Source organism: Kryptolebias marmoratus, linkage group LG20 (assembly GCF_001649575.2).
Source record: "Kryptolebias marmoratus isolate JLee-2015 linkage group LG20, ASM164957v2, whole genome shotgun sequence".
NCBI classification, from domain to species: Eukaryota; Metazoa; Chordata; class Actinopteri; order Cyprinodontiformes; family Rivulidae; genus Kryptolebias; species Kryptolebias marmoratus.
The window spans coordinates 2,658,884-2,683,169 of NC_051449.1; the positions used below are offsets into that span (position 1 = coordinate 2,658,884).

The 24,286-nt window shown below is 39.2% G+C and overlaps 1 protein-coding gene across 1 annotated transcript in view; it reads right to left on the bottom strand.

The window, feature by feature from the left end:
- LOC108232834 (contactin-associated protein-like 4) overlaps window positions 1–24,286 on the bottom strand; it is a 118,327-nt gene that overhangs the window by 58,938 nt on the left and 35,103 nt on the right. The window contains exons 2-3 of the mRNA XM_037973024.1: window positions 14,101–14,211; window positions 3,510–3,703 (exon numbers count right to left, since the gene is read on the bottom strand). Coding sequence (XP_037828952.1) covers window positions 3,510–3,703; window positions 14,101–14,211 — 305 coding nt within the window. The remainder of the gene's footprint in view (window positions 1–3,509; window positions 3,704–14,100; window positions 14,212–24,286) is intronic.

Consider the following 24,286-nt stretch of genomic DNA (forward strand, 5'->3'; position numbering starts at 1 on the left):
GCGTCGGACGGCCCTTTACTGCGTGTCATTTTCTCTATCTCTAATTCCGGTTTCCTGTCTCTCTTCATCTGTCCTGTCCAGTAAAAGGCATAAAAAGCCCCCCCCCCAAAAAAAAAGCTTTAAAAATAAATAAACAATATTACAATTTTATGAGGTTGTTAATAATGCTTTTTTTTTACGTGTGTCGTAGCTGAAGCTGCAGTAGGAGATTTGTGCACCCCGGGTTTGTTTCTTCAGTAAATGCATTTATTCTGGCTAAACGAGTTATCTATCTGCGATGCAACAACTCCTGATACTGCATTTCTGCATAAAAAGATGTTTTTTATAGCCTTGAAATTGTTATATTGAGGGTGGATTGATTCAGACGGAGCTCTACTGAAGGCCTAGGTGTGAATTGCACGGCGCGCCACTGAATAAATATAATACGTATATATAATAACCTAATTATTTAAGATGTGACAATATTTCACTCAAACCCGACTTCCACCTTTTAGGGGAAGCCTGAAGCAAATAATGAGCAACTACGACTAAGCTTGGGTGTATTTTTGGCAACACCATGTGCAACTTTAGACTAAAGATGCACCGACGTGACCAGCTGAACCAAAGCTCAAAAATCTGTTTTTCACCCGATCAGTGAATGCACCATCACGGCTAAGCTGCTAATTTTTGCTAGCAGCAGTTCACGATGGGCGTGAAAGATTTTACTGAGTGGAGAAGACTCAGTTATCTGTTTGTACAATCTGTAAGGTGTTTAAAACTTCACCCAGAAGAAAAACAAGAGGATATCTGCTGTTCTGAGATCAGATCTGGACTACAAAACTGTAACTGGTGCCTCTCCACCCTGAAACCTGAGAGAAAACCAGAAGAAATCAGACAGACTTTTGTGCTCTAGGTGTTCTCCTTACAAAATGTAGCAAATATAGAAGTTTTATTATTATTTTTTTTAAAGAGGAAGGTAGGTGACAGATGTGAAAGTCCAACCAAAGTCAGATGTTGAGTCGACTGAAAGCTCCAACCAGCTGGATCTTCGGCTCAAAATACAAAAGGAAACAGAAGACTAAAAGAAGACACACGTTGAAATAAAAAGATGGAAACGGACAGTAATAGGGATAAAAAGGAGAAGAATAAAGTGATGCAGGAAAGAAGTGAAACAATCAGGACTCGCTCTCATCCTCAGCCCTCCAGGTGGCACAAAACAAACCGATAAAGGTGGGAGACAATAAAGAAAAGATGGATTGTAGTCTTTCCAAGCACCAACAGACTTCCAAGGGAAGAAAGAAGAAAAAAAACCCAACATATTCTTGAGCAGGGAGAGGAAAACAACATATTGCCTCCCTTGGTCTTCAGCCACTATGCTGAGATCTGAAGCCCAGTAGGTAATGTGTTGTGGTTGATCCAGCAGCTCTGCCATCATAAGTTTTGCTTTCTGACAGGCTCTCTAAGGCTGGCTGACTCACTGAAGTTCAGACGCACTTTGAAAAGTGGCTGAACTTGGGCAGAATTTATGTATAGCTTCAGATCAACATGTTTTTAAGCTCGGCAGAGATTAGCTGGATTCCCTCCACATGAGGAAATTGCCTCAGCTGGACTTCTAATCAAAAAACTCCTCTGTAACAAATGGGTTAATGTACACGCTCAAATTGGGGGAAAAACAGGTTCGTTGCTTTTCCTTTTCCTTGAGTTGGAGACTCTGGAGAACGCGGGAACAAAACTCAACAGATTACAAGTCGGCTCTGATGGGAAGCACCTCAGTGTTCTGCTGCAACATCACAACTACTTAGTATTCCAGTGCCTGGATACTAAACCATGTACCAAAGCTACAGAGAGGCAAATACAAGTCCAACATGACACCTCTGCAGCGGAAATACCCCGAAGGGTCGGAGCTGCGGATACAAAGCGAGGCCGCGCTGCCTCCGAGGTCCAACCGGCATTTTTCCACATTAATCAGAATTATTGAGAGCAGCCGAACCTGTTCTCTCTACAAATATGGTGTCATATGCACTCAACCAGACGGAAACTAGAAGGACGGGTGTAGCACTGACTGTTAAATTAAATGCATGCCTCTTGGATCGAATAAACACTCGGCAGATGAGTAAAGATGAGTTAGGAGAAGAGAAAACTTTAAGGAAACCCATTTCATCCATGGTATGTTTGAAGGACTAGTTTTAATTTGTCTGTGGAGTTATTATCTTACCTGCAGTAGGAATCGACGTTATAACATGAGTAAAAAGGTTAAAACAAATAAATTATTATGTTCAAGGAGCATCACTGAGTGAGTCTTAATGTGCACAACAGCAAGTGGACCAAATCCTCTGATTTATGGATTTTTGTAGCAGTTTTCTTATTTTTTTTTTACAGTTTAAGTCACTTTTTTCCACACAGATGTGCAGATCAGAGACAGCTGTGGTTGAAGTGGCTTCTTACAGACAACTTGGCAGAGGGGGGTGGGCAAAGCTGGAATTGAACCACCAACTCCCCACTTGGCAGCCAACTACTTTTCATTCCTGAGCCACAGGATTTAGCTGCATTTGCAGATAAACAAACCAAGATACTTAGTTTATTTGGTTAAACTGGTTTTTATCACATTCATCATGTGATTTAAATATCTATTTGTGCACAGCAGTTCACGTTTAACAGTTTTTTCTTTTAAAAAAGCAAAATAGACAAATCTTGTGCACCTGCATCTCCTAATATCCAAACTTTTGATGAAACCACGGCACACATTTTACTTTTCAACTCCAGATGTGAGTTTAAAGCAGGAAGGAAAGCGGGCTTCGCTTTGAGAGTCTAATCCGAATCTGCAGCTGCAGGAGGTATAAATACACCAGACTTCAAACTGTGGCGTTCTGGGATGAAGAGTCAGATGAAGCTGAGCTACGGATCCAATCAGAAGTTTGTGAACTCATTTAACAACCATTTGAATGTAACATGTGGTCGTTTAATGTCTGAAGGTCTAAAACTGAATTTAATATAAAGTTTCAAAGCCTATAAATTACTTTTCCTAAATATTTTCAATATGCACGTTATTTCAAATCAAGTGCTTTTTATTAAAAATACTGGTACCACCAAGGATGAACTTTTCAATTCTGGTTGTTTTTCTTTTTTTGATTTCCTGCTCTGTCTTTAAAAAAATCGAAAAGATAAAATATAAAGTTGTTTTTAATGTTCTGGCAAATTTGTGTCTTGAATCTTGATGCCAGTGAAACTGAACAGAGCTGACAAACAAATAAAAAATGACAGAGCAACAATCTGAGTTTGAGATGAGCAGAAAACGTTTTGAGATCCAGCTCCGGTTCAGACATTACAAATATAAAGATGAGCTCGAGATTATCTTCGCTGGATAGATGGAGCCACTGCATCACTTCTTCTAAATTACACAAAACCAAATATGTTCATTGATCTCAGAGGGGGACTAAAAGAAAAATGAAGCTATAAAGATGAAGGCAAAAGAAGAGCAGATTTTAAAAACGATGTAAGATGGAGTTACTGGATATAAAGTGTGGACTCACCCCTATGCTGTCCTCCTGTCTGTACTGTTTCCAGTTGTGTCCCGTGTCGCTGAACATCAGCAGGTAAGACGTCAGCCAATCGGAGCTGCCGTAGCGACCCTGCGTGGCGACGGCAGTGATCCTGGTGCGCTCGCCCAAGTCGACCTGCAGCCACTGATACCTGTCTGAGGTGAGAGGAGACCACCCTCCAGCTCCTGCAGAGAGAACGAGGAAAAAAAAACTGATTTATGAGGTTTTATGTTGGTGGGATGAGATGAAATACGTTCTGATAAAAGTAAAATGATGAAACGTGCGCTCTAAACATTCATCCTGAACTGAATTTGAATAATTATTCTGAATCTAAAACAATGAAATCTGTAAAAACCTCAGCAAATTATTTCAGTGCCCACCTTCCCTCTCAAGCTGCTTCGTCTCCACCTCGGCAGCAGCTCCATGTTTATCATCTAATCTACGGTTTTGAGATGGCTGCAACCACTCTGCAACTACTTTCAGAGGCAATTTGGATCACAGATCTTTCGAATTTGTTCAAAAGACTCCCTGGAGGAAAATGAGACATCCAGCGAACCTTTTGAGACATTTTAGAGCAGGAGTGTCCAATCCTGGTCCTCGAGGGCCACTATCCTGCATGTTTTCTTTGTTTCTCTGCTCCAACACACCTGATTCAGAGGTTAAATCACCTCTTCATGTTCTGCAGAAGCCTGTTAACGACACACTGATTCAAATCAGGTGTGTTGGAGCAGAGAAACAAGTAAAACCTGCAGGATGGTGGCCCTCGAGGACCAGGACTGGAGACCCCTGGTTTAGAGGCTCCATCGTGAAAATATCATTCTCCAACGAGTCACAGCCCAACGAGATACAAGTTTTAGAATGATTACTGTAACGTATATATTAAATTTTTTGAATTAAAGCTTTATTTTTAACAAAAGATTAAAGATATTAAAAATAGCATTAATTAACAGTTAAACCTTTTCTTACTGTAGGATTTGTACACATTCAAAGACGTCAAAGATCATTTCTCAGCCATTTTTTCACACTTTTTAAAAACGTACCAGTCGAGTAAGTTTTAAACCATTTCATTGTCAGAATAGTGAGATTATGTTTACTTTGACTGGCTGTAAAAAGAGAGCCACATTAAATTTCTCATCAACAACTGAGCAGAACTGGATCGCTGCACAGGTTAAATGTATCCTGAAAACCTTCAATCCAGCAACAAGATGATTTAATTCCCATGTAAATCAATGGGAAGACGTGGTGCCAAGCATTGATTAGTTTTACAACACAGCCTAACGTTTGTATCCTTCCTCATATTAAATGTCATCAATAAAGAAGCTGCGCTCTAATCCACTGACTCGCTCTGCCGGGATTCCCAGGATGAGATGTTTTCCCTCAAATAAAAAAGCGATCGATGAGAGGGAAGCGAATTATCATACGAGTAAAAACAACTCTTTTAATTTGCTTTTTAAGTAGATTTGCAACAAGTTTGACAAAGAATTTGCCTGTAAAGCACCAATAAGAGCAGCCACCTAAATCTTTCACTCATACAACACATCCACAGAAATCAGGAAGTACAAACAGTGTGTGTGTGTGTGTGTGTGTGTGTGTGTGTGTGTGTGTGTGTGTTTTAGACAACAGGCACTGCCTGCGGCTGTTGACAGAAGTGCGTTTGGACAGATAAACTAGTTAAAGGTAGTACAGCACAAAAAAGACTTAAAATGCAAAATCCAGACAGGCGATTAGATCGTGTGTGTGTGTGTGTGTGAGGGGATGTGGAAAATGTTTTGTCAGGCCAAAACGATGACAGAGCTTAAACACCAGATGGACGGATTCTGAAGGAGGAAGCTGCTGACCAGAAACCCACTGAGCACACACACACGCCTTCCCCCCCCACCCCCCACCCACACACACACACACTCGTTCAGTGAGCATCAGAAAGCACAAACACTTTCACAGGTATCTTTTTTCGTTTCAACACCACGCAGCCAATTTCATTTGACAACCTGCTGCTGTGTGGACGTGCTGAAAGACAAAACAGGAACAAACAAACACTGAAGGGAAATTTCTTCTATTAATACGTGTACACTATCAAGCACCAATAAAAGAAAATGTAGCTCATGAAAATGCAGTTAGGACTGTCCAGATGGTCATTAAATAAATGGTAATGTTTCATTAGTGAATCCCAGCCAGTAATGAAGCTGTGACTGACACTGCAAAGGTATTTAATCACGAGGCACGAAATACAGACTGCAAACAACCTCAACTACACAAAACTTTAATATAATAAAGGCCTGGTATTCCTTAGATAAATGCATATCGCCCGCCACTCGTAGAGTTGTAGACTAAGATCATCTTCCGTTGAGAAATGACAGAGTTGTTTTAGTTGGGAAAGACTCAACTATTACTGCACGAAGCTTTGGCTCAATGTCTGTAAAACCGACTGAGTTATGGACATTTTAGTGTTTTTCTTAAAATCTGCCCAGTGGTTCATGAGCTATTTTGCTAACAGACGGACAGAACTGACTATAACAGTTAATGCTAACAGTTTAGGAGAATATTTTGTGCAATGTGTAGTGCTTAGTGTATGTTGAGGATGACTCTCAGCTACTACCACACCAAATTTCAGCTCAGTATCTAGAATTTGACGAAGCGATCGCAGCGATTCTTGTGTTTTCAAAGACCAGTCAGTTGGAGTGGCCATCTTAAATTGGGTTGACTTTAAAATAGGTTGCAGATGTACATCCAATAATTTCTTTCTAAGGGTTTCATTAAAATTCATCCCTTGGTTCAGGAGATGTTTTGATATTTTGATATTAACTCACAGAGGCAATTATCGCCCACAACTTCATGGCAGGGGGATGATAATAAGAGGAAGAAGAGAAAAACAATAATGTTTTCTGGTTTCTTTTCATCTCTCCTTTGTAAAACCTGCCATGTTTACCGATCCTGGTGTTTCTCTCACCACGTGTGTCATGTAAAGTGAGAACGGCAACAGGTGAAGCCGCACCTTCTCCCAGAAAGACACAACTGATCGCTGTTTGCTGACAGGCTGAGAAAAGAACATGGCAGTGAAAATGAATCAGTGTCGGTCTGGTAGCTGATCTTTAAAGCGCTAAAGGCCAGAGCTAATAACCACTTGACTAAAAAGACGTGTTCAGTGACAACAGAGAAGAAAAGGGCAGACACTCTGACCTTTCCACGCGGCGATTAGACTGTGTGAAAAAGGAGACGGAGATTAAAGAAAAACAACTCAGGGAATAAGAGGCGTACAAAGATTTACTGTGTCCCTGCTGTCAGAATAACTGCGACTAATATAATGGAGGTGAACTGCTGGTGGATGCTCTGAGCACTTAAAGTCACAGCTGTCGCTTTAAATCAAAGAGATATCTTTGGTTCCTTTTCCCCCATGTGTTCTGTCAAGGCAGCAGACCCAACCGCCCACAAAAGAAAGCGAAGATTAATGGAGGTCAGGAGTGTGGCGTCACTGTTCTGAGGGAAGAACTGGAAATATCTGCGACGTCCAAAAAAAATACGGCGCATGATTTACGGCAGTTAGTAGTTTCAAACCACCAACTGTGAGGTTCTCTTTGACAGGACTGTCGAACGCGTAATTAGGCGTGTCCTCCGCCTTAAGTGTCAAAGTTTTAACGGCAGAGCTTAACGGGTCGAATTTGTTCAAATAAGAGTTAATGGTTCACTACAAAACAGGTTCACCATGGCTTTACAAGACCTTAAAAGTTAAGTTTAAATCTTTTCCGTGAATAGGTTCGAAGTTACTGACGAGCTAACGGCGAGTTTTAAGGGTTGGTGGTTGTTTTGGTGGAGTCAGAAGTGCACTTAAACTCCAAAAGAAAAGATTTGATAATTGAAAATAAACCCAAACAGGCAGGTGCAACAAAAACACCAGGACTGAGCATGAATGACAACACGAAGATTTGACCACTGAGTGGGAGGAAACCGGGAGTTTAAATACAGGAATGAGAGCAGCTGGGATGATTACAGACGAATGATAGAAACAACAAACCTAAGAATGATGGTTAAAGCAGGGAATGAGAAACACAGATGACAAAAATATCTAATGAACTAAACGACTCTGGCATAAATAAGGATCTGAAAACCAAGGATCTACAGAAAACAAAACAAGAAAACCAAACAAAAAACAAAATTGTTAGCTGCCATTTTAAAACCAATCTCAAAAACAGTGGTTCACGTTATAACATTAACTAGCCATCAGCTCTTCCATGCATCAGAAATAAACTCTATTTCTACAAACCGAGGTCGTTCATAAAGATATCTACAGCAGGTAAGATATTAATTGTTCATAACAGAACCAGTGCAGTTCCAGCTTCTTCAGGCTCTGTCTGGATTCAGTTAAAATGGGTGTTATCTGATGCATCTTACACACAAAGTGTATAAAATAAGTAATAATCAGACTTTATTAGCAGGTTGCATGACTGAAGAGATGTGAATAATAAATAAATGCTGCAGGAAACATCAGTTTCTTTTGCAACAGCTGCAGAAATCTCAAACTTATTTAACTTCATCCATGAGAATTTAATCTGGTCAGACTCTGTCCCATAATAATAACATACAAATTACTTGTTAACCAAATTTACAAAAAATAAATGCATAGATTGAAAATCCTACAGACTGATGAGTTTTCTAATCTTCTGGCAAATCTATTATTTCAGCAGTTTAATGGATTTCTTGGTAAATCCAGACTGAATATCAGAGGATCTACAGCATCATTGATCCATTTTATTGCATTTTTTGGCATTGTGTACAAGTTTTTAGTCTTAACTGAGCTTCTCTGGTGGGACAGATGAATTTATCAACAAAAAGCCGACTGAGAGTTGAGTTTTGATGAAAATGAATAACTTTGATAAGTGCTGAAGAGCAGAGAAACAACTAAAACATGCAGGAAACTGGCCTTCGAGGACCAGGACTGGATGTCACTGATGTTTTAGCTTCTTGAAGGGGCGTCTCATTTTTTAGGGGAATATTTTAACCACTACCCTCATGAATTAAAGGCCAAAAGGACACTGAAGGATTTACAGTTTGAGGCAAATTTGCGACATTGAGCTGCTCAGAACAAACCTCATGAGCCTAAATTAAACGAGTCAGTGACCACAGTGTGATAAAATACAATTTTATAGTGACAAAGGGCATTTTTTCTTTGTCAGCGCATTACTTTATGTATAAATTTAGGCTATTTGTTCTACATATTTAAGAATGAAAATGTGTCAGAGCTCTGCAAGAAAATTAGACGTTGGGAAAAAAAGTGTTGAGATTTAATAATCCTGTTATTAGTGTTGGAGGTCACAGAGGATAACTGAATATGAACATCAACAGCTGATTACTTGGCTGTCCCAATATACAGCCTTCAATTAAAGTTTAATTCTGCCTTCGAACCTCTCTGGGAAAACGATTACTTAGGCCTTTTCACGTTGTATTTCGGCGTGATTGCAGAGGCGTCGCTGATCACCGTCAGCTCTGCCTTCACAAGAAAGAAAATGTTTAAACACAAGGAGTGCTAAACACGAAATGAGCTGAAGATCGACAGACTTTTCAGGAGAAGAGGAAGGAGGTGCTGAGGAAGAGTCGGGGAAAAGGAAATAAAAATCAATGACTGAAAGGTGAGAAACTGAGGCGAGAGAAAAGGAAAGAGCAAGAAATTGGAGAAGAGTAACCAAAAGGTGACTGAAAAAGTTGAGTAATTTATCCTCAAAGCCCTGCTAAAAGGCCAATCAATAGACTATCAAGGCTGGTGTCCCACTTACAGACTCCACTGTGATCAACTACATCAACCTGTAAAGTCTGAAGAACAAAGAAGTTTAAAAAAAAATGCAGTTTCTAAAAGAGTCAAAAGAAAAATGGTCCGTCGACATTTTAGTTTTACAGTCCTGTTAGTTTTTTATTTGCACGTGTACAAGGTAAAATAAAATCCTCAGTTTTGAGCCTGGGTGAGGATTGTTTTGCGTTTCGCAGCTTCAGATTGTAGATCCAACATGTAGGAGTCCAGATAACACAAAGTTATGACACCGTGCAAAAAGGAAGACTCATTTTCTGTCAATCCATCTCGTCTTTATTTGGTTTATTGGCACAAAAAAACAACTGTTAAGGGTAATTTTGAGACACTATGTTCCTCCTTGACAAGGAATATATTTGTCGTTTTTATTTTTTTACTCAAAAGTCTGAACAACTGTTGAATAAAACGAGACAGAATTGCCTTCTGATCTGTCAAGTTCTTAAAAAAGCTGCATTTTTAGAAGCTTTATTAAAAGTTTAATCTGATAAGAACCTACTTTAAATTAACGCTGAAGATAAATATTGCACCTACTATGCATAATTATGATGGTATGGCGTTTTTGAGCATGTTTAAGAGCCACTGTCAGCATTTACTGACATCTAAAACATGGTTTTTCAATTTTACTTGTCAAACTTTTGGTGATATTATTGCAGAAACAGTAGTTCACGGTTTTGATTCTTTTAAGCTGAACTTTGTTCTTACACAGCAGGTTTATTTGTGGTTCCTAGAGTCTCTAAAAGTGGAACATGAGGCAGAGTTTTCAGCTGTCCGACTTCTTTATTGTGATATCAGCTTCCAGATAAGACTCAAAACGTTCCTTCTGATGAGGTTTATAGTTGGGGCTGCAGCAGCCGGTTCTGCAGGAGGTTCCTTCATGTTAAAGAAGGAGTACCTGCTCCACACTCAGGACGGTTTAGGATGGATTAATTAGCAGTGACGTGAACCACAGGCCTCCTAAGCTTGGTGTTTCTCAGTTTTTGTGCGATGGATTCACTGCTCTACATGTAATGAGCATAACAGAGCGCCACAGGTCCACACGTGCACAGAACCTCTGCAGCGGTAAGTCGTGGTGGGAGAATATCAGCGTCCTGAACGAAGCACGGAGGAGCGTGGTGGCAGCTGACCTGGGGTCTGCGTGCACCAACGTGGCTCTGTTGCAGAGAATTTGAAGGACTGCATGCAAACCAGCCAGAATACGTGATACCCACAGCTGGTCCGAGTCCTGCAGGACGCACCCGGGTACGCAGTGGAGTCATATGAGGGCATGTTACAAATATCAAGTTGTAGGTGGCGTCACAAAACTCTGACGCTCTCTGTTCCCTTAATGATTTTAGAGCGATGCTGCACCTGAAGGCTGAATGTTGGCAGCAGCAGGAGGTGGAAATGGAAAGACTTTCATTTATTCATCCGTTTTCTCCTGCAAACATCAGTGTTTGCGCTCTGAGATCAGAGGAGATTCAGAGATCAACCTTATGCTTCAGCCAAAAAGCTCTTTTTATTTATAATTATCCTCTCTTTGTCATTTTAACCCTCACTTTTTCAGTCTAATAGCAACTTCTCTGGAAACAAAGCAGTCTGTGGTCAGGTTTAAATAATGTAGGGTGCACCTTGGTGCTGTGCAGCAACAACAATGTATTCAACACATGCTGTATAATTCTGTCTTAGGATTTCCTGTGAATTTTCTGGGGACTTGCAGTTTGTGAAAGTTCTGCTGAGTGCTAACGTCCTGCTGGGAATCAGTGGGTGGGAAAAAGAAAAAGAAAAAAGAAGAAGAGGCTTTAATTCGACAAAACTCTTACTTTGCATTTCTACGAGAACACTGCTGACGCGCTAAAATAACCAGTGGCATGCAACAGTTTGGGCAAATTGTTAACTTACTGTGAATAACTATGTGAGCACAAGATGGCCTGATTTATAAACAGCGGAATGGGAAAAGAAAATTGTTTTTTTAAGCAATTATGAGCTGATATTAGGTCTGTGACTTGCAGTTCTGATAACAAAAGAACACCTCAAGTGAGAAAAGGGAAAGCCAAATAAGCTTTTTTGACATTTTTTTTAATAACACCTTGCTTGGTCAGGTATTAACAGACTTTTTGGCAAATATCTCAGTTTATGAACATTTATTTTATAGCAGCTGAGAAATCTTTAATAAAAAGTTTCCGTTGCAGTCAGAGTTTTGACAGACTTTGCTGTTTACAGACTGTTTTTAATAATGTTTAACTAGAAGAACTGAATAAAATCCCTGAAGAAGAGGGTTGGATCTCCTTCGGTCAGCTGTATACTTTGAGGATTTTAGATGAGCGGATGTCTCGTTTGTCTCTGTGGTGGACACATGTCCTGTCCAGGGTGTCCCCAGCCTCTCACACAGGAAACAGCAGGTAAAAGAAAATGGACGGCTGTACAGATCAGTAGATCAGTTTTTGTTTTATTTCTAGAAGCTCGAATACAAAAACAGTCGACTGCAGCTTCAGACGGTTGGATGATCCTAGAGAATCATTTCCTATTTATCAAATATATATTTATAACAAAACTTTCAACCCGATCAGGCACAGTTTGCTATGATCTTTGGTTTTTCTAACTTTTGGACTTAAAAATATTTAACTTTATTTACATTTTTGTCATGTTTAGCTTTAAACTACTGTTTTGCTACTTTTAGCTAGCTTTTTTTTATTACTTTTAGCTAACATTTAGCTGCTGTTACTATAACTTCTAGCTATTCTTTTGTTACATTTAGCTTCTAGCAGGCGGATTGCTTCTTTTAGCTGCTGTTCTGCTTCTTTTGGCGCTCAGCATTCACACTAAACATACAATTTAGGCAAAAAAAAAAGCAAAAATGCTTTAACATTGAATCTTCTTCAGTGTCAGAAAGTTCATCGTCACAGAGGAGATTTTATGACGTGTTTGGAATGCGTCAGTTAATTAAAACAAGCTTTAATTTGCTCTTGAAGCAAAGATGTTTTAGCAGAAAGATGAAACCAACAGACGGTTTCCGGATGTAAACATTGTTGAAGCTCCTGTTTGACCTTTTTTTTTCTAACTTTTTGCTCCAGTTTGTTTTTAACATTTCATTCGAGACACTAAATCTGAGTGTGTTCACAGGATTTTTGTCTTTTTCTTTTTTAATTTCTTGTAATTCCATAAACATTTTTAACCTTTCTTTAGAGGCAAAACGCCTCCGGCTGCAACATCAGCCCAAAGATAATAAATGTACCACCGTAGTTATCAAATGAAGACATTTCTACACCTGCATTTATCTCCAAATAAACATTTGTTCAAAGTGAATAAACTGATTTAGACTTTTCTGTTGTTCACAAAGCCGAGAAGCTGAAGGTTTTCCTCAGATTGTTCAGGTGTTGCTGTAACACTGTTGTGTTTTTTAAAGCCTTTTGATTAAAATACTGAAAAAAATGTTTTATTTTTAACTTTGTGACTTCATGAAAAATCCCAACTAGACTAATAAACAGTTTGTAATTAAAAACATAAATAATCTGCATGACATAAAAAATACTGGTGCAGGAACTGATTATTTTATTGTTTTTGTGAATATTTAGTTCAATGCAAGCTTTAATTTTAACAGTTTAAAGCCTTTTCAAACCTTTTAAAATCTATGAGGTTACTGATGATATATTTTAATGAAGTTTTTGAAAACACCTGAGTGACGACGTCTAACCAGACTGTTGCAGGCGTTTCAGTCAGGCGGCGTGAAATAAAACCTTCCTGAAAACGGTCTTTAGTTTGGACTGCATGTGTTCCGCCTCTCACATGTGGGACGTCTTTGGTTTGTCTTGTAACAGGTAATGAAAAACCAGGAAATGTCAGCCTCATTACAGAAAGGTGGCTTCAGACCAGAACGTGTCGGGAAAGGGCAGCAATAAATACGAGCTCTTTCAGTTTTCACAGGAGAACCAGGGTGGCGTTCACTAATTGAAGCACTGAGACAAATTTAACTTAAATGAATTACGGTCAGATATTCCATCAGCGTAAAGATTCTCCGTCCTCCTGTAATGTGTTAAATGTTCTGTGCAGACAGATTATACAGTATATGATCACAGCTCTGTCTTAAATCAGATCTAAGGTAAAGGAGACAATCTGAGCTCCTAAATTAACTGAGTCTTTTAGTTTCCGTGAAGCTAAAATAATTCAGATTTAAATTCTAGGATTTAATGTAGGGTTTATAATACTGATATGAACCGAACCCACAGAATAAAAACAAAGAATATTCTGCTTTGTTTCGCTTTCTTGCTTTTTATTTTTCCAAACGTTTTTTGTAATCTAATTACTTCTGCATACTTTGTGCTTTTTGAGTCATAAATAAAATGTTCAGCTCATTCAGGAGATGGGTGCTCTGACTTTAGGTTTTTATCACTTTTATAAAATATTTAACTTTATTTAAAATTTTTTTCTCATTGAAGCACACAGAGATCTTTTCGGAAAATAAGTTACGTCTAGCTTCTAGCTAGGCTATTGCTACATTTAGCTTCCAGCTACTTTTAGCTAGCCTAATACTTTAGCTACTGATCTGCCTCTTTTAGCTTTTAAATAATGCTTTGTTTTTTTTAGCTTCAGCTTCTTCAGCTGACCTTTTAGCGTTTGTAAATCCAGTAAGCTTATGTTTCCTGATGTTACAGAAAGCTGCCGTTCACGTCTCCTTTTCATCCTCACGCCTCCTCTTCGGAACACGACAAGGATGAACAACATGTCGGACCCTGATGCTCACAGCAATTAAATCCTGATCCGTCTCGGGCCCTGTTAGCTCCACACGCGTCACCACAAAAAACTCCTCCTTACCGTCTCTCCTGTTGAGTTTGGCGAAGCCCGGCGCATGGCTGCTGGACAGCTGGGAGGAGCTTCTGAAGGACGACGGCGGCAGGTTGGACACCAGTGTACCGTCACACACCTCTGTCAGTCCAGAGCAGGACAGAAGAAAAGGCCACAGTTAGAATAACTGTCATAAAAAGGTGTCATTTATACAGTTTCTATAGGAGCTTTTGAACTTCAAGAACCTTTTTACAAGTTTGTCTTCTTGTTTGTGTCCAAACTGCAGCCAATAGTGATTCATAAAATATTTAAATTCTCATGTAATTCAAGCAAATGTCTGAATTAGTGACCAGATTTTAATGAAATCACTTGCTGTAGATCTGTTTAGGATGGACCCCACATGTAACTGACCTTAGCAGAAACAAAAATGTCCATAACTCAGGCATGTTTATAGATATTGAGGTCATTTCTGGTGTGGTAGTAGCTGAGAGTCATCCCCAAATTATACTTTGAGCACTAACTGATTGAGCAAAACGTTTGTTTAAAATTTTGGCATACAAGTTGGCAGGTGATTCTTTATTTTTCAGTATTTTCCAATTCCTGCTTCAAAGGAAGAGGATCTCATTCAGTTATTTGGTAAATTAATAAAACTATATAATGATTGGTCTAATTGACACATGGGTTCACTGTTTGGTTTATTGTTGAGTGCAACTCTGGAACATGCTGTTAAAAACAAACAAACATGTATAAAATGCTGATCATGCTGTATAAACCGCCGGCTGCCACGGCGGTAATAAGTGCATCTGATTCAGACGGAAAAATCGCCAAAATTTTGCCTCAAACTGCTGCTATTTCCAGAAAAACCCAAACTCCAAATGACACTGCAAAGTCTTTCCAAACACATAAGTGTGATATTTGTAAAAAGAAGAATGTTTGTGAGAGTGAGTTAAAAACAGTAATTTTTGGTTTGACGAAAAAAAAAAAAGGTTTTAAAAGTAAAAACTGTGGGCGCCGTGACAAGTTACAGTATTCTTCAACCTCCTCCTCTCTCGCTCTGAGCAACTCTTTGGGGCTTTTTTTGGTGGTAAATTGTTGATTATTTTAAAAATGATGCAACCCACGTTGAATAAAAGTCTGTTTCTGTGCCAAATGGTGAACGATAAATTTGTGGGCAGAAAACGAGGAATAGAAATATTGTTAATGAAAAACTTTTTATTCTAACGACAAATGCTGTGGTTGCTCTCGAACTAAAATCCTTCCGATGAAAAGTACCAAAACTCCAACTGTGGACTAACGAGGACATCGAAACGAGGAATTTGACTGCATAAAATGATGTAATACTGCAGCAGTGGTTGAAAACTGTAGCTCCACAAGTGTACATTCTTTCTTGAATATGACATCTTTGGCTTTTTTTGTTCTTTGTAGGCGTTAATGAAAGACCAAGAAATGTCACCTCCATTACAGCTGGGCGGCGTTAGTCCTGCAAGTGTCAGAAAAGGGCAAGGATGAAAATGAGCTCTTTCATTCTTGACTGCAGCAGCTAAAGTTTCATTACATCCTCAGACGACTTACAACACTGAAGCAGTGAAACAAATTCAGTTTTAATGAAATGAAATCTAATATTCAGCCAAAATAAAACCAGTACGTTCTCCATCTTTACTCAGTCACAGAATAAAGCAGCACATTGTGACAAGACTTAGAGACTTTTATTGGAGTTCTTTTTATTTACTCGGTTTAAGTCTTATTAGCCAAACAAACAAAAACAAAAAAGGAGCCAGGCAGTTTTTTTAAGTCTGAACTCTTAAGCTCAGTGAGGATTGAGTCAATGTTGAGGCTGGAGTCTGAAAAGCCTCAGAATTTCTTGAAGGAATGCATATCGCCCGCTGCCTTGCGTGTGAGCCATTGGTGCTCTGAGTACACAACAAGTATGACTCTCAGTTACTACCTCAACAAACTTTAGGTAAATATCTGCAAACTGATTCTGTGTTAGCTAAAGCTGATTACCTGTGGTGGTCATCTTGAACCGGATTGACTCTAAAAGGTAAACAACTGTATTTGTACAGCCAATAATTACTTTGAGAATTCACCGGTTCATGACATATTTGGCGTTTGCCTCACTCACAATCTGCCATAAGTGCTTCTAAGTCTTCTAAGATTTGGCGAAATGGTATTTAAGACTTGCACGTCATGTTAGTTTAGTTACGTAGAAGGTTGCAGACTGGGTGTCTAGACTTCTGCTCTTGCACCTTCAAATTCTAGAGGTCTAGAGGCAAAAAACCCCAAAAAAACAAAAATGTACTTCTTGTGTACGCCTGAACCAAGACAGGAGCACAGCTATTAGGGGCTTTGAAACAGTAAGAAACACGAGTAATGAACAGTCACTGTATGATTGACGTGCTTCAGAAGTACTACACAAGTACTCCACACTTGCTATTTGTGTGTCCTGCAGGTAAGAAGAATGTCTGACACTCCACCTTGTGTTCAGCATATATGAAGCAATGCAACAGGAAGGGCTGAGACTCCTGGTATATATATTGGGAAAGAACCGATTGGTAGCTTTTAGCATTGTAGAAGGGAAGAAAATGGCCAACGGAGAGCTGGCAGAAGACAGAAGCTGAGGAATGTCATAAAGCAATGCTTGGCTGGTGGGTAAGCTAATAAATAAACAACATAAGCTCTTTGGCCAGTATATCACTCTGTAGTCGACAAGTACTTTGTCTGTACTATTTCTCAACTTTTCCATCTGCGATCAAGCCATCAACCCCAACGACCTTTGTGTGTCCAAAACACCTACGGTGAGTTGTGAGTGAGGCACTGGCAATTACATGATTGTGTACCTTTCATGGTGGCAGAGTGATGATTTGTTATTGATTAGGTCAGATGTAAAAGTAGCATCAATTTAACCATTTCTGCAAAATCAGACAAAACCTTTCTAAAAACAAAACATCTATATCCAGGGTAAAATGAAAAGAAAGTCAAAGAGTATTTTAGCTTCAAGAAACCTTCCTGGATAGCTGGAAGAGACAGTTAACGTTCGCTGAACTAAGTTTATTTAGTTCCCAGCAGCAGTTTCTCTTCTCTTAGCATGAATATAAACACTTCGGTGGTTTAAAGTCATAAAAGTGAAGGCATTGCGGTGTCTGACGCAGCTTGGGATGGATTATTCTCTGACTCTGAGCTGGTTAGAAAAACAGCCAAGTTGTTAAAAGCAGCAGGATGGGAGCTCAGTGATGCTGAGAGGTGAGAGCCTTTCATCTCCAAACGATCAGCCACTCCGAGAAAAAGAAGGCTTATTTAGACGGGTTTGGATATTTTTGTTCTAAAGCCTTTAATCTGTGGTTAATATGACAAGATGAGAGGGAGAGTAATATTCAGGAGCAGGTTTAATGTTCTCTGGGTGGAAACAGGTCTTTCAGCTGTAATGGCACCATATTACATGAATGAACGGTGTAATGATGTCCAGTTGGAGAAGTAAATGGGGTAATTTTGCTTCAATAGATAAATGACTGCTGCAATCAAGTCGTGTAGAGATGAATGGTGTCCTCAGAGACTCATTACAGGCTGATGGAGATGAATCAAGTCTGATTTAAGGATGATTGTGAGGAATAAAAACATACGGCACGTTTTATGCAATCTGTTTTGCTATTTAAGTTTGTTTTTAGTCTTTTTTTCCTTTCTTCTCATTCAGCTGTCTCTTTAATTTAAACACCAACATGACGGTTTTATGCGATCATATTTGGACTGTTCTGTGTGTAATTACATTACAAATAATACAGAATTAGGATTTTTTTATTTATTTTTCCTCTCACTCTGCTAACGCTGGCTCCATCCATCGGCTCTCATTTAATGGGTGTTGTTCTCCACTTCTGAGACAAGAGCCAATTACTGAGATTCGTGCTGCAGTCCGATTCAGGCTCTCAACTCTGACAACAAAGCTTTAGCTTTGATTATTCTGTCAACATCAGCACCCTTCATCCTAACAACCCCAGTCCTCATCTGCCTCCTGATACCCACCGCTGCCTGAGAAGTTTACTTGTTGAAGAGTAACATCACAGCTGTTACGGGACCAATTTAATGCAGAATGTATGGTTAGTTAAATTTCCCAACAGAGTCGATTATTTACTCTTAGTCAGGAAACTAAGAAAACAGGAGAACGTTTTCCATCAAATACACGAGCATCCGACTGCAGAGCCTAAAGGAAGCAATGAGCGGTTAAAATAAAGGGGATTTAAATTTATTTTATGGACATTTTATTCTTTATGCTGCAATTTCTGACTCTTGTTATGAAAAACAGCACATTTAACAGGTTCAGATTTTAGGATGCTGTGAAATTTAGTGGCACAGATTTAAAATTTCAACCTCTAAGTGCCTCTTGTCTTCCCATAAACTATAGAAACCTTTAAACAAAAGGTTGAAGCTACACAGTTTTCAGGTTTAATGGATGTTATTAGCTCCACATCAGAAAAAGGGGGGGAATCTATAGCATTACCAGAAACAAATGGCTCATTTTATACAATTTTATACGATTGCACTGATTGTTTTCTGATGTTTCTGCCCTAAGAAAAAAATAATACATCACATTACCGGCAACAGATAACAGATGTTACACACAACTATAACCATCTTATATTACAACCTCCCCAGTTCCCATTGCATCATATTTTTTGTAATCTTGAGGGACTTTTTAACAAATTTGCAACTAGTAAAACATGCATTAGCGAGTTAGTTTCCTGTAGGATTTATAATAGTATCTGCCTTCTACAGCACAATCTGCACTATTTTATTTATGAAAAGTTTCTGTGGGTTAATGAAATGTGACTTCACAATAAAATGTCCAGGAGATAAGAGTTGGTCTCCTGCAGTGCAATAATGCCATGCACATAATCGCATTACTTTCAGTATTACATGACGTGTGCACCAGTTACTGTCCTTAACCATCACATTTATTACATGCTTTTATAACTTTGTGTCTATATTTTTAGTGTTTAGGCTATTTTTATAATTAGTAGGAAAGGAAATGGGCCAAAAAAAACATAAAACATGTTTCTTTACACAGGAGAAACTGTGCAACACCAGGGCAAATATGCAAATTAAAAGCAAACTAAAAGACAGCATGTGGTCTTACTGGTAAATATATAAAGACAGGATTGTATATATATATTTGTAATGTGGATTTAAAGCTGCAGGATCAACGTGTAGCACTTTTAAATGTTCTTAGTTGCTTGTAAAGTGTTTTAACTCTGCAAACCATCAAAAAGCATAAACAAAAAAAGTGAAGGTGAAGTAGAACAAGGACCTTTAGTTCAGTTGACATAATCAAAAAGACAAAAATAATAAAAAGAAAATGGTAAAAACTCAACATAAAGTCATACGAGGATCTCACAAACAACAACTAAAGACTAGGAAGTGTTCACAACACAGGAGGTCATGAGTAACTAAAGGCAGGTCTGAAAATGTGGATTTTGTGTGGAGAAGAACCGGCCGCTCTGTTTGGATCAGTAATTGATTTTACAGCCTCCAACTTTAAGAGTTCAACTATAATTCTCCGTTTAAACCCAGTCAGTCAATTTGAAACACAGCGGTTATCACTGAAAACATCCTGCTGTGCAGAAGTTTTGGTGCTCCTTCTGAATTACTAAAAGAATATTTCTGTTTTAAATGCCATTCAGTCAAACAACAATCAGCAGAGAACACCTTGGTCCTCTGCAGCTCCTCTAATAGGCTTTATCCCTGCAGTACTTGCCCTGACACACACTTATTAAAGCAGGGGAGCTCTCAGAGAAAAAAGCAGGTGAATTACAGTAGTCTGAAGAGGTGAAATGAGAGGGAGGGCTCTCCAACCAGCAGTGCCGTAATCCCCGAGGAGATAATGTGTGGTGAGAGCACAGCCTCGCCGAGGTAAAACTCAGAGAGGGCACTGAGAAAAAGAAAGAAGAGCTGCTTTTTCTCTGCGGATCTTTGGCATTTAGGTGCTGACGTCTCTGACGCTGTGACCAGTGGAGCACAAACACAGACAGCTCAGAGGAAAATTGAGCTAAATGTTGAATACCTGCTGGCCTCTGCAGCCAATGAACCTCAACAGAGACCCTGACTGTTGAATCAAGAAGCGGCCTGAATATTAAAATCTCACACTCCTTTGTGTGAAACCTCACTGTCGACTTCAGGAGAACACTTTTACCCTTGGTGTTTACAACTCTGGGTTCCAGCTTCTAGCTAACAAAACATTTTACAGCCTGGTTTCAAAAATTAGAGGTACACAGTCTTGAGTTTCATGCAAAAAACCACACTATCACAGGCCTGTTTGTGTCACAAAAATGCACTAAATAAAGGAAACAAGGCAGGACAAAGTTTACTTGTTGGTTTGGAGCAACCGCAGACTCTATGACAAATATATATCTATGGTTTAAACTGCAAACACAAGTAAAAAAAAGACGAGGACGCCGAATGCAAGAGCAAGACCTGAAGCCTTTTTGTTGACTTATGACAAAAAGGAACTTGGACTTTCAACTACAGGATCACAAAAGTACGATGAGTCCAAGTAGGTGGACATAATGGACATTTTTCAGTCCTAATCTAGTGAAGGACAGCTGGAGGGAAGGTTTTCTTTTGTTGTTGTTTTTGTTTTTAACAATGTTCAAAGAGTTCAGGGTGAATTCTTCATACTTTGGTCATTTAAAACTGTTTTTCCATGTTTTTGTTATATATTCTTGATGGATTTGTAGTTTTTATTTTCTACAGCCTTTATTTTACGCTTTTGGCCTCAGATTATTTGGTGTGATGATGTGTTGGTTTTTGCTTTGCTCTTTTTGAAGCAATGTTGTTCATCAGTCTTGACTGCGTATTGAAATAATAAAGTATATGAAGGTTTGATGTAATTGAGAAACTAGAATCTGCAGCACAAACACAAACAGGTATTGTTGTTACTGTAGATGCGTCGTAGGCTAAGTTAGGTGTCTATAACGTCTGTTTGTTATCTTGTGAATAACTGGACAGATTTTATTGAAACTCTCATAAACTAATCATTGGATGTACACCTACAACTGATTAACTACAGGTGTCCACCGATTCAAGATGGACACCACAGCAAACTGACATTAGCCAAAAAAAACTAGATATAATTCAACCATTTTTACAGGTACTGAGCTAATATTAAAGTGGTAGTAGCTGATTATTTACAACAGATCTGAGTGTGACATGAAACTGCACATAAGATTATTTTCAGGGTTTGACCAAAATGGCTACAACTTCATTATTTCTCAATATAAGACGATCTTAGTCCAAAACTCTGGCATAAACGGTGGTGGGTGATGTGCATTCAAGGAATGCTAGGCCTTTAATTGTACACCTTTAACTGAGCATCCCAACATTTTAGAAAAAATAAGGTCTCGCTGTTGAAAAGTATGACTATTCAAACTATATGCAGAAAAAAAAGCTGTTTCGGTTGCCAGTGGGACAAAAATTTGAGCAGAAGGAAAAGAAAGCAGTATATTGACATTTGATTGATGGGAAATATTTTTTCGTTTCAGTCAAATCTCTGCCTGGACATCCATCACTCAGCCTCCTGACATTTCCTCAGCTCAGACACTGTCAAGTTTATCTTTTTGCTGATGTGAAAAATATCAAGTTTGAGTGAATTAAAAAGTCTAAAATAAGTTTTTAAAACTATCTGTGGAGGGTCGGAGGCGAAGACATTTAATCAGCCCTGAAACGGCAGACAGGGAGGAAGACTCATTCACGTGATTCTTCACAGACTCCACGACAGACCAGGAAACCCTGAATACTGATGAGCTCCATCCATCACCTGGCAAACAGCAGCGAACATAAAGTTCTGCATTAAGGAGCCCTAAAGGCTCTGCAAACACAGAGTTCAGTGCTTCTCAGCGGGAACACGAGTCGGCTTATTTATCTGCTCAGAACAACAAAACTGTAAGCGGGATAATGACTCCAGCGATGGTTGTTCTGTTTATTTTTAGGTTGCTGGTTTTTCTTTTTGCTCTTGAGTAACAACAAATCCACTATGAGGATTATTCACTAATCCACACAACTTCTCACACCCAAGTGTCTTCTTTCCTAAACGACAAAAACATCCAAGCATCAAAAACAGAACATATAGTGAGCCATGACTCATGCTGGATCTCTTCAACTAAGAAGCACAGTTTGTTTTTTCACGCTCTTAAAACTCAGACAGTTTTCTCAAACATTATCAAGTCAAATCACTTCACAAACTTTATTGTTTTAACTTTAAACCCCAAATAAAAGTAGTAGTCCTTGGAGGAAATGCCCGCCACCTTGCATGGCAGTTTTAAAAAAAGATCTTGGATGATCGTATGGGTTGTTCCTGAACATCCTAACCAATTTCTTTGCATTTAAAGCGGACAAATGAGCCGATCCATTGCCAAACAAATCCTCTTTATGCCGGCAGAAAGAAACTACCAGCTGCAGTCAGTCATGATCACCATCGAGGAGCCAATAGGCCTTGGCTTTGTCAGGTTAAGACCTATAAGGACCTTCAGCACCAATTATTTAAAGATTTTACATGAAGGTATGCATGTATTTGAGCTTGTATGTATAATTTAAACTCTGTGTTGATTGGAAAAAACTGTGAATAACTCTCAGCTACTACCAGACCAAATTTTAGCTCAATATCTGTAAAACTGTCTGAATTATAGCCGTTTATCTGCTTTCTTGAATTAGGTTGACTCTAAAGGGTTAATGAGTTGTAGAGGTACATCAGATGATTGTCTCCTGGAGGATTTAATAGAATCTATGCAGTTCTTCATGAAATATTTTGCTAACAGACATACAGAGCTAACTCCAAATAGTTAATAGCAAAAGATCTTGAGCGTTATGTTAGAGCTGAGGATCAGTCTCAACTACTTTTACACCAAATTTTAGGTCACTATAGTTAAAATTGACAGAATTACAGCCATTTGTGTGTTTTTTTAAGGTCAGCTGGCTGTGTGCATCAAATTATTACTTTTTGCCAGTTTCATTAAATTCGTCCAGCGGTTCATGAGGTATTTTGCAAAGTCATGGCCAAAAATATTACTGGCTGCCACCGAGAGGCAAAATTTTGGGGATAATTTTTTATATGTTGTATAATAAATCCACCCTGTGAAAAAGAACAGTTCAAATAAATCCTTAAAAGGCCAAATTAATACGACCTTCATGCTCATGAGTGGATGGAAACTTCAGTTGTACGACAGACTGCTGTGACCCGCTCCGAACGTTTACTGGTCCGACCTTCGTCTGAGAAGTGAGGCCCAAAGCTGTGATTTTCACTAATATAAAAATAAATTTCTGGTTCGAAAGCACCAGCGTTTCTGAAAGTTGTTTGGGCTGATTCTCCTCTCTTACACGCAATCAGATGTTAAACGGTTTGTCGCTGCTCTGAGGCAGTAGTTCAGTTGTAAAACCTCAATACTTCAAGTCTGACCTTCTCCTCCTTCCTGACAGTCTTTTTCTCAGGAGGGCTGACACCTTCGGCCTGATAACAGTCAGTCTGTCTGACAGCTACTAAACTGAGAGGCTCAGCACTTTCAGGCTGCGGGAAGCAACAACAATACTTGCTTTTTCATGCATCCAGAGGGCAAACTCACATCAACGACGCTGATTTCTGCTGGTCTTTAACACTAAAAACAGATAATAAGCTGAATGTCTGTGTGCGCATGAATATTCGGCGATCCATACGCGTTCACCAATCTGCCAGAAAAAACAAACAAACAAAACAATCCATTCTTGTTGTGAATCGTCACACTGATCAGCGACGTGGGCGTCTTGTGTGGGAGACAAACATCAACTAAATGATACGATCAAAACAACAAGTCGCTCTGCTGCTGGTATCTGAAATCTCTTCATCCTCAAACTGCCAGTCGGAACTGACAAGGAAGCCAAGAGACTCGACTTTCACTTGTGTTCGCTTTGAACGCTGCAGAAACACAAAACAATCTGTGAATCATGATGCCAGGAATATGCAGATTTAAGGCTGTCAGCTGGATCACCCAATGACTCCGGGGTGTGAGGATCTGGGTTTTTTGGTTCCGCCCCCGGGGCGGCGCCACTAATCATTGTTCCACAGGTGTTCCTCATACCACTAATGAGACCAGCCAGGATTTAAGCAGCAGGCGGTGATCAGACCTTCGCTGGAGCATCAAACCTACTGGGTTAGATTCTCCGCCTCAGCGTCTAACCTGAACTCTAGCTCCTAGTATTAACC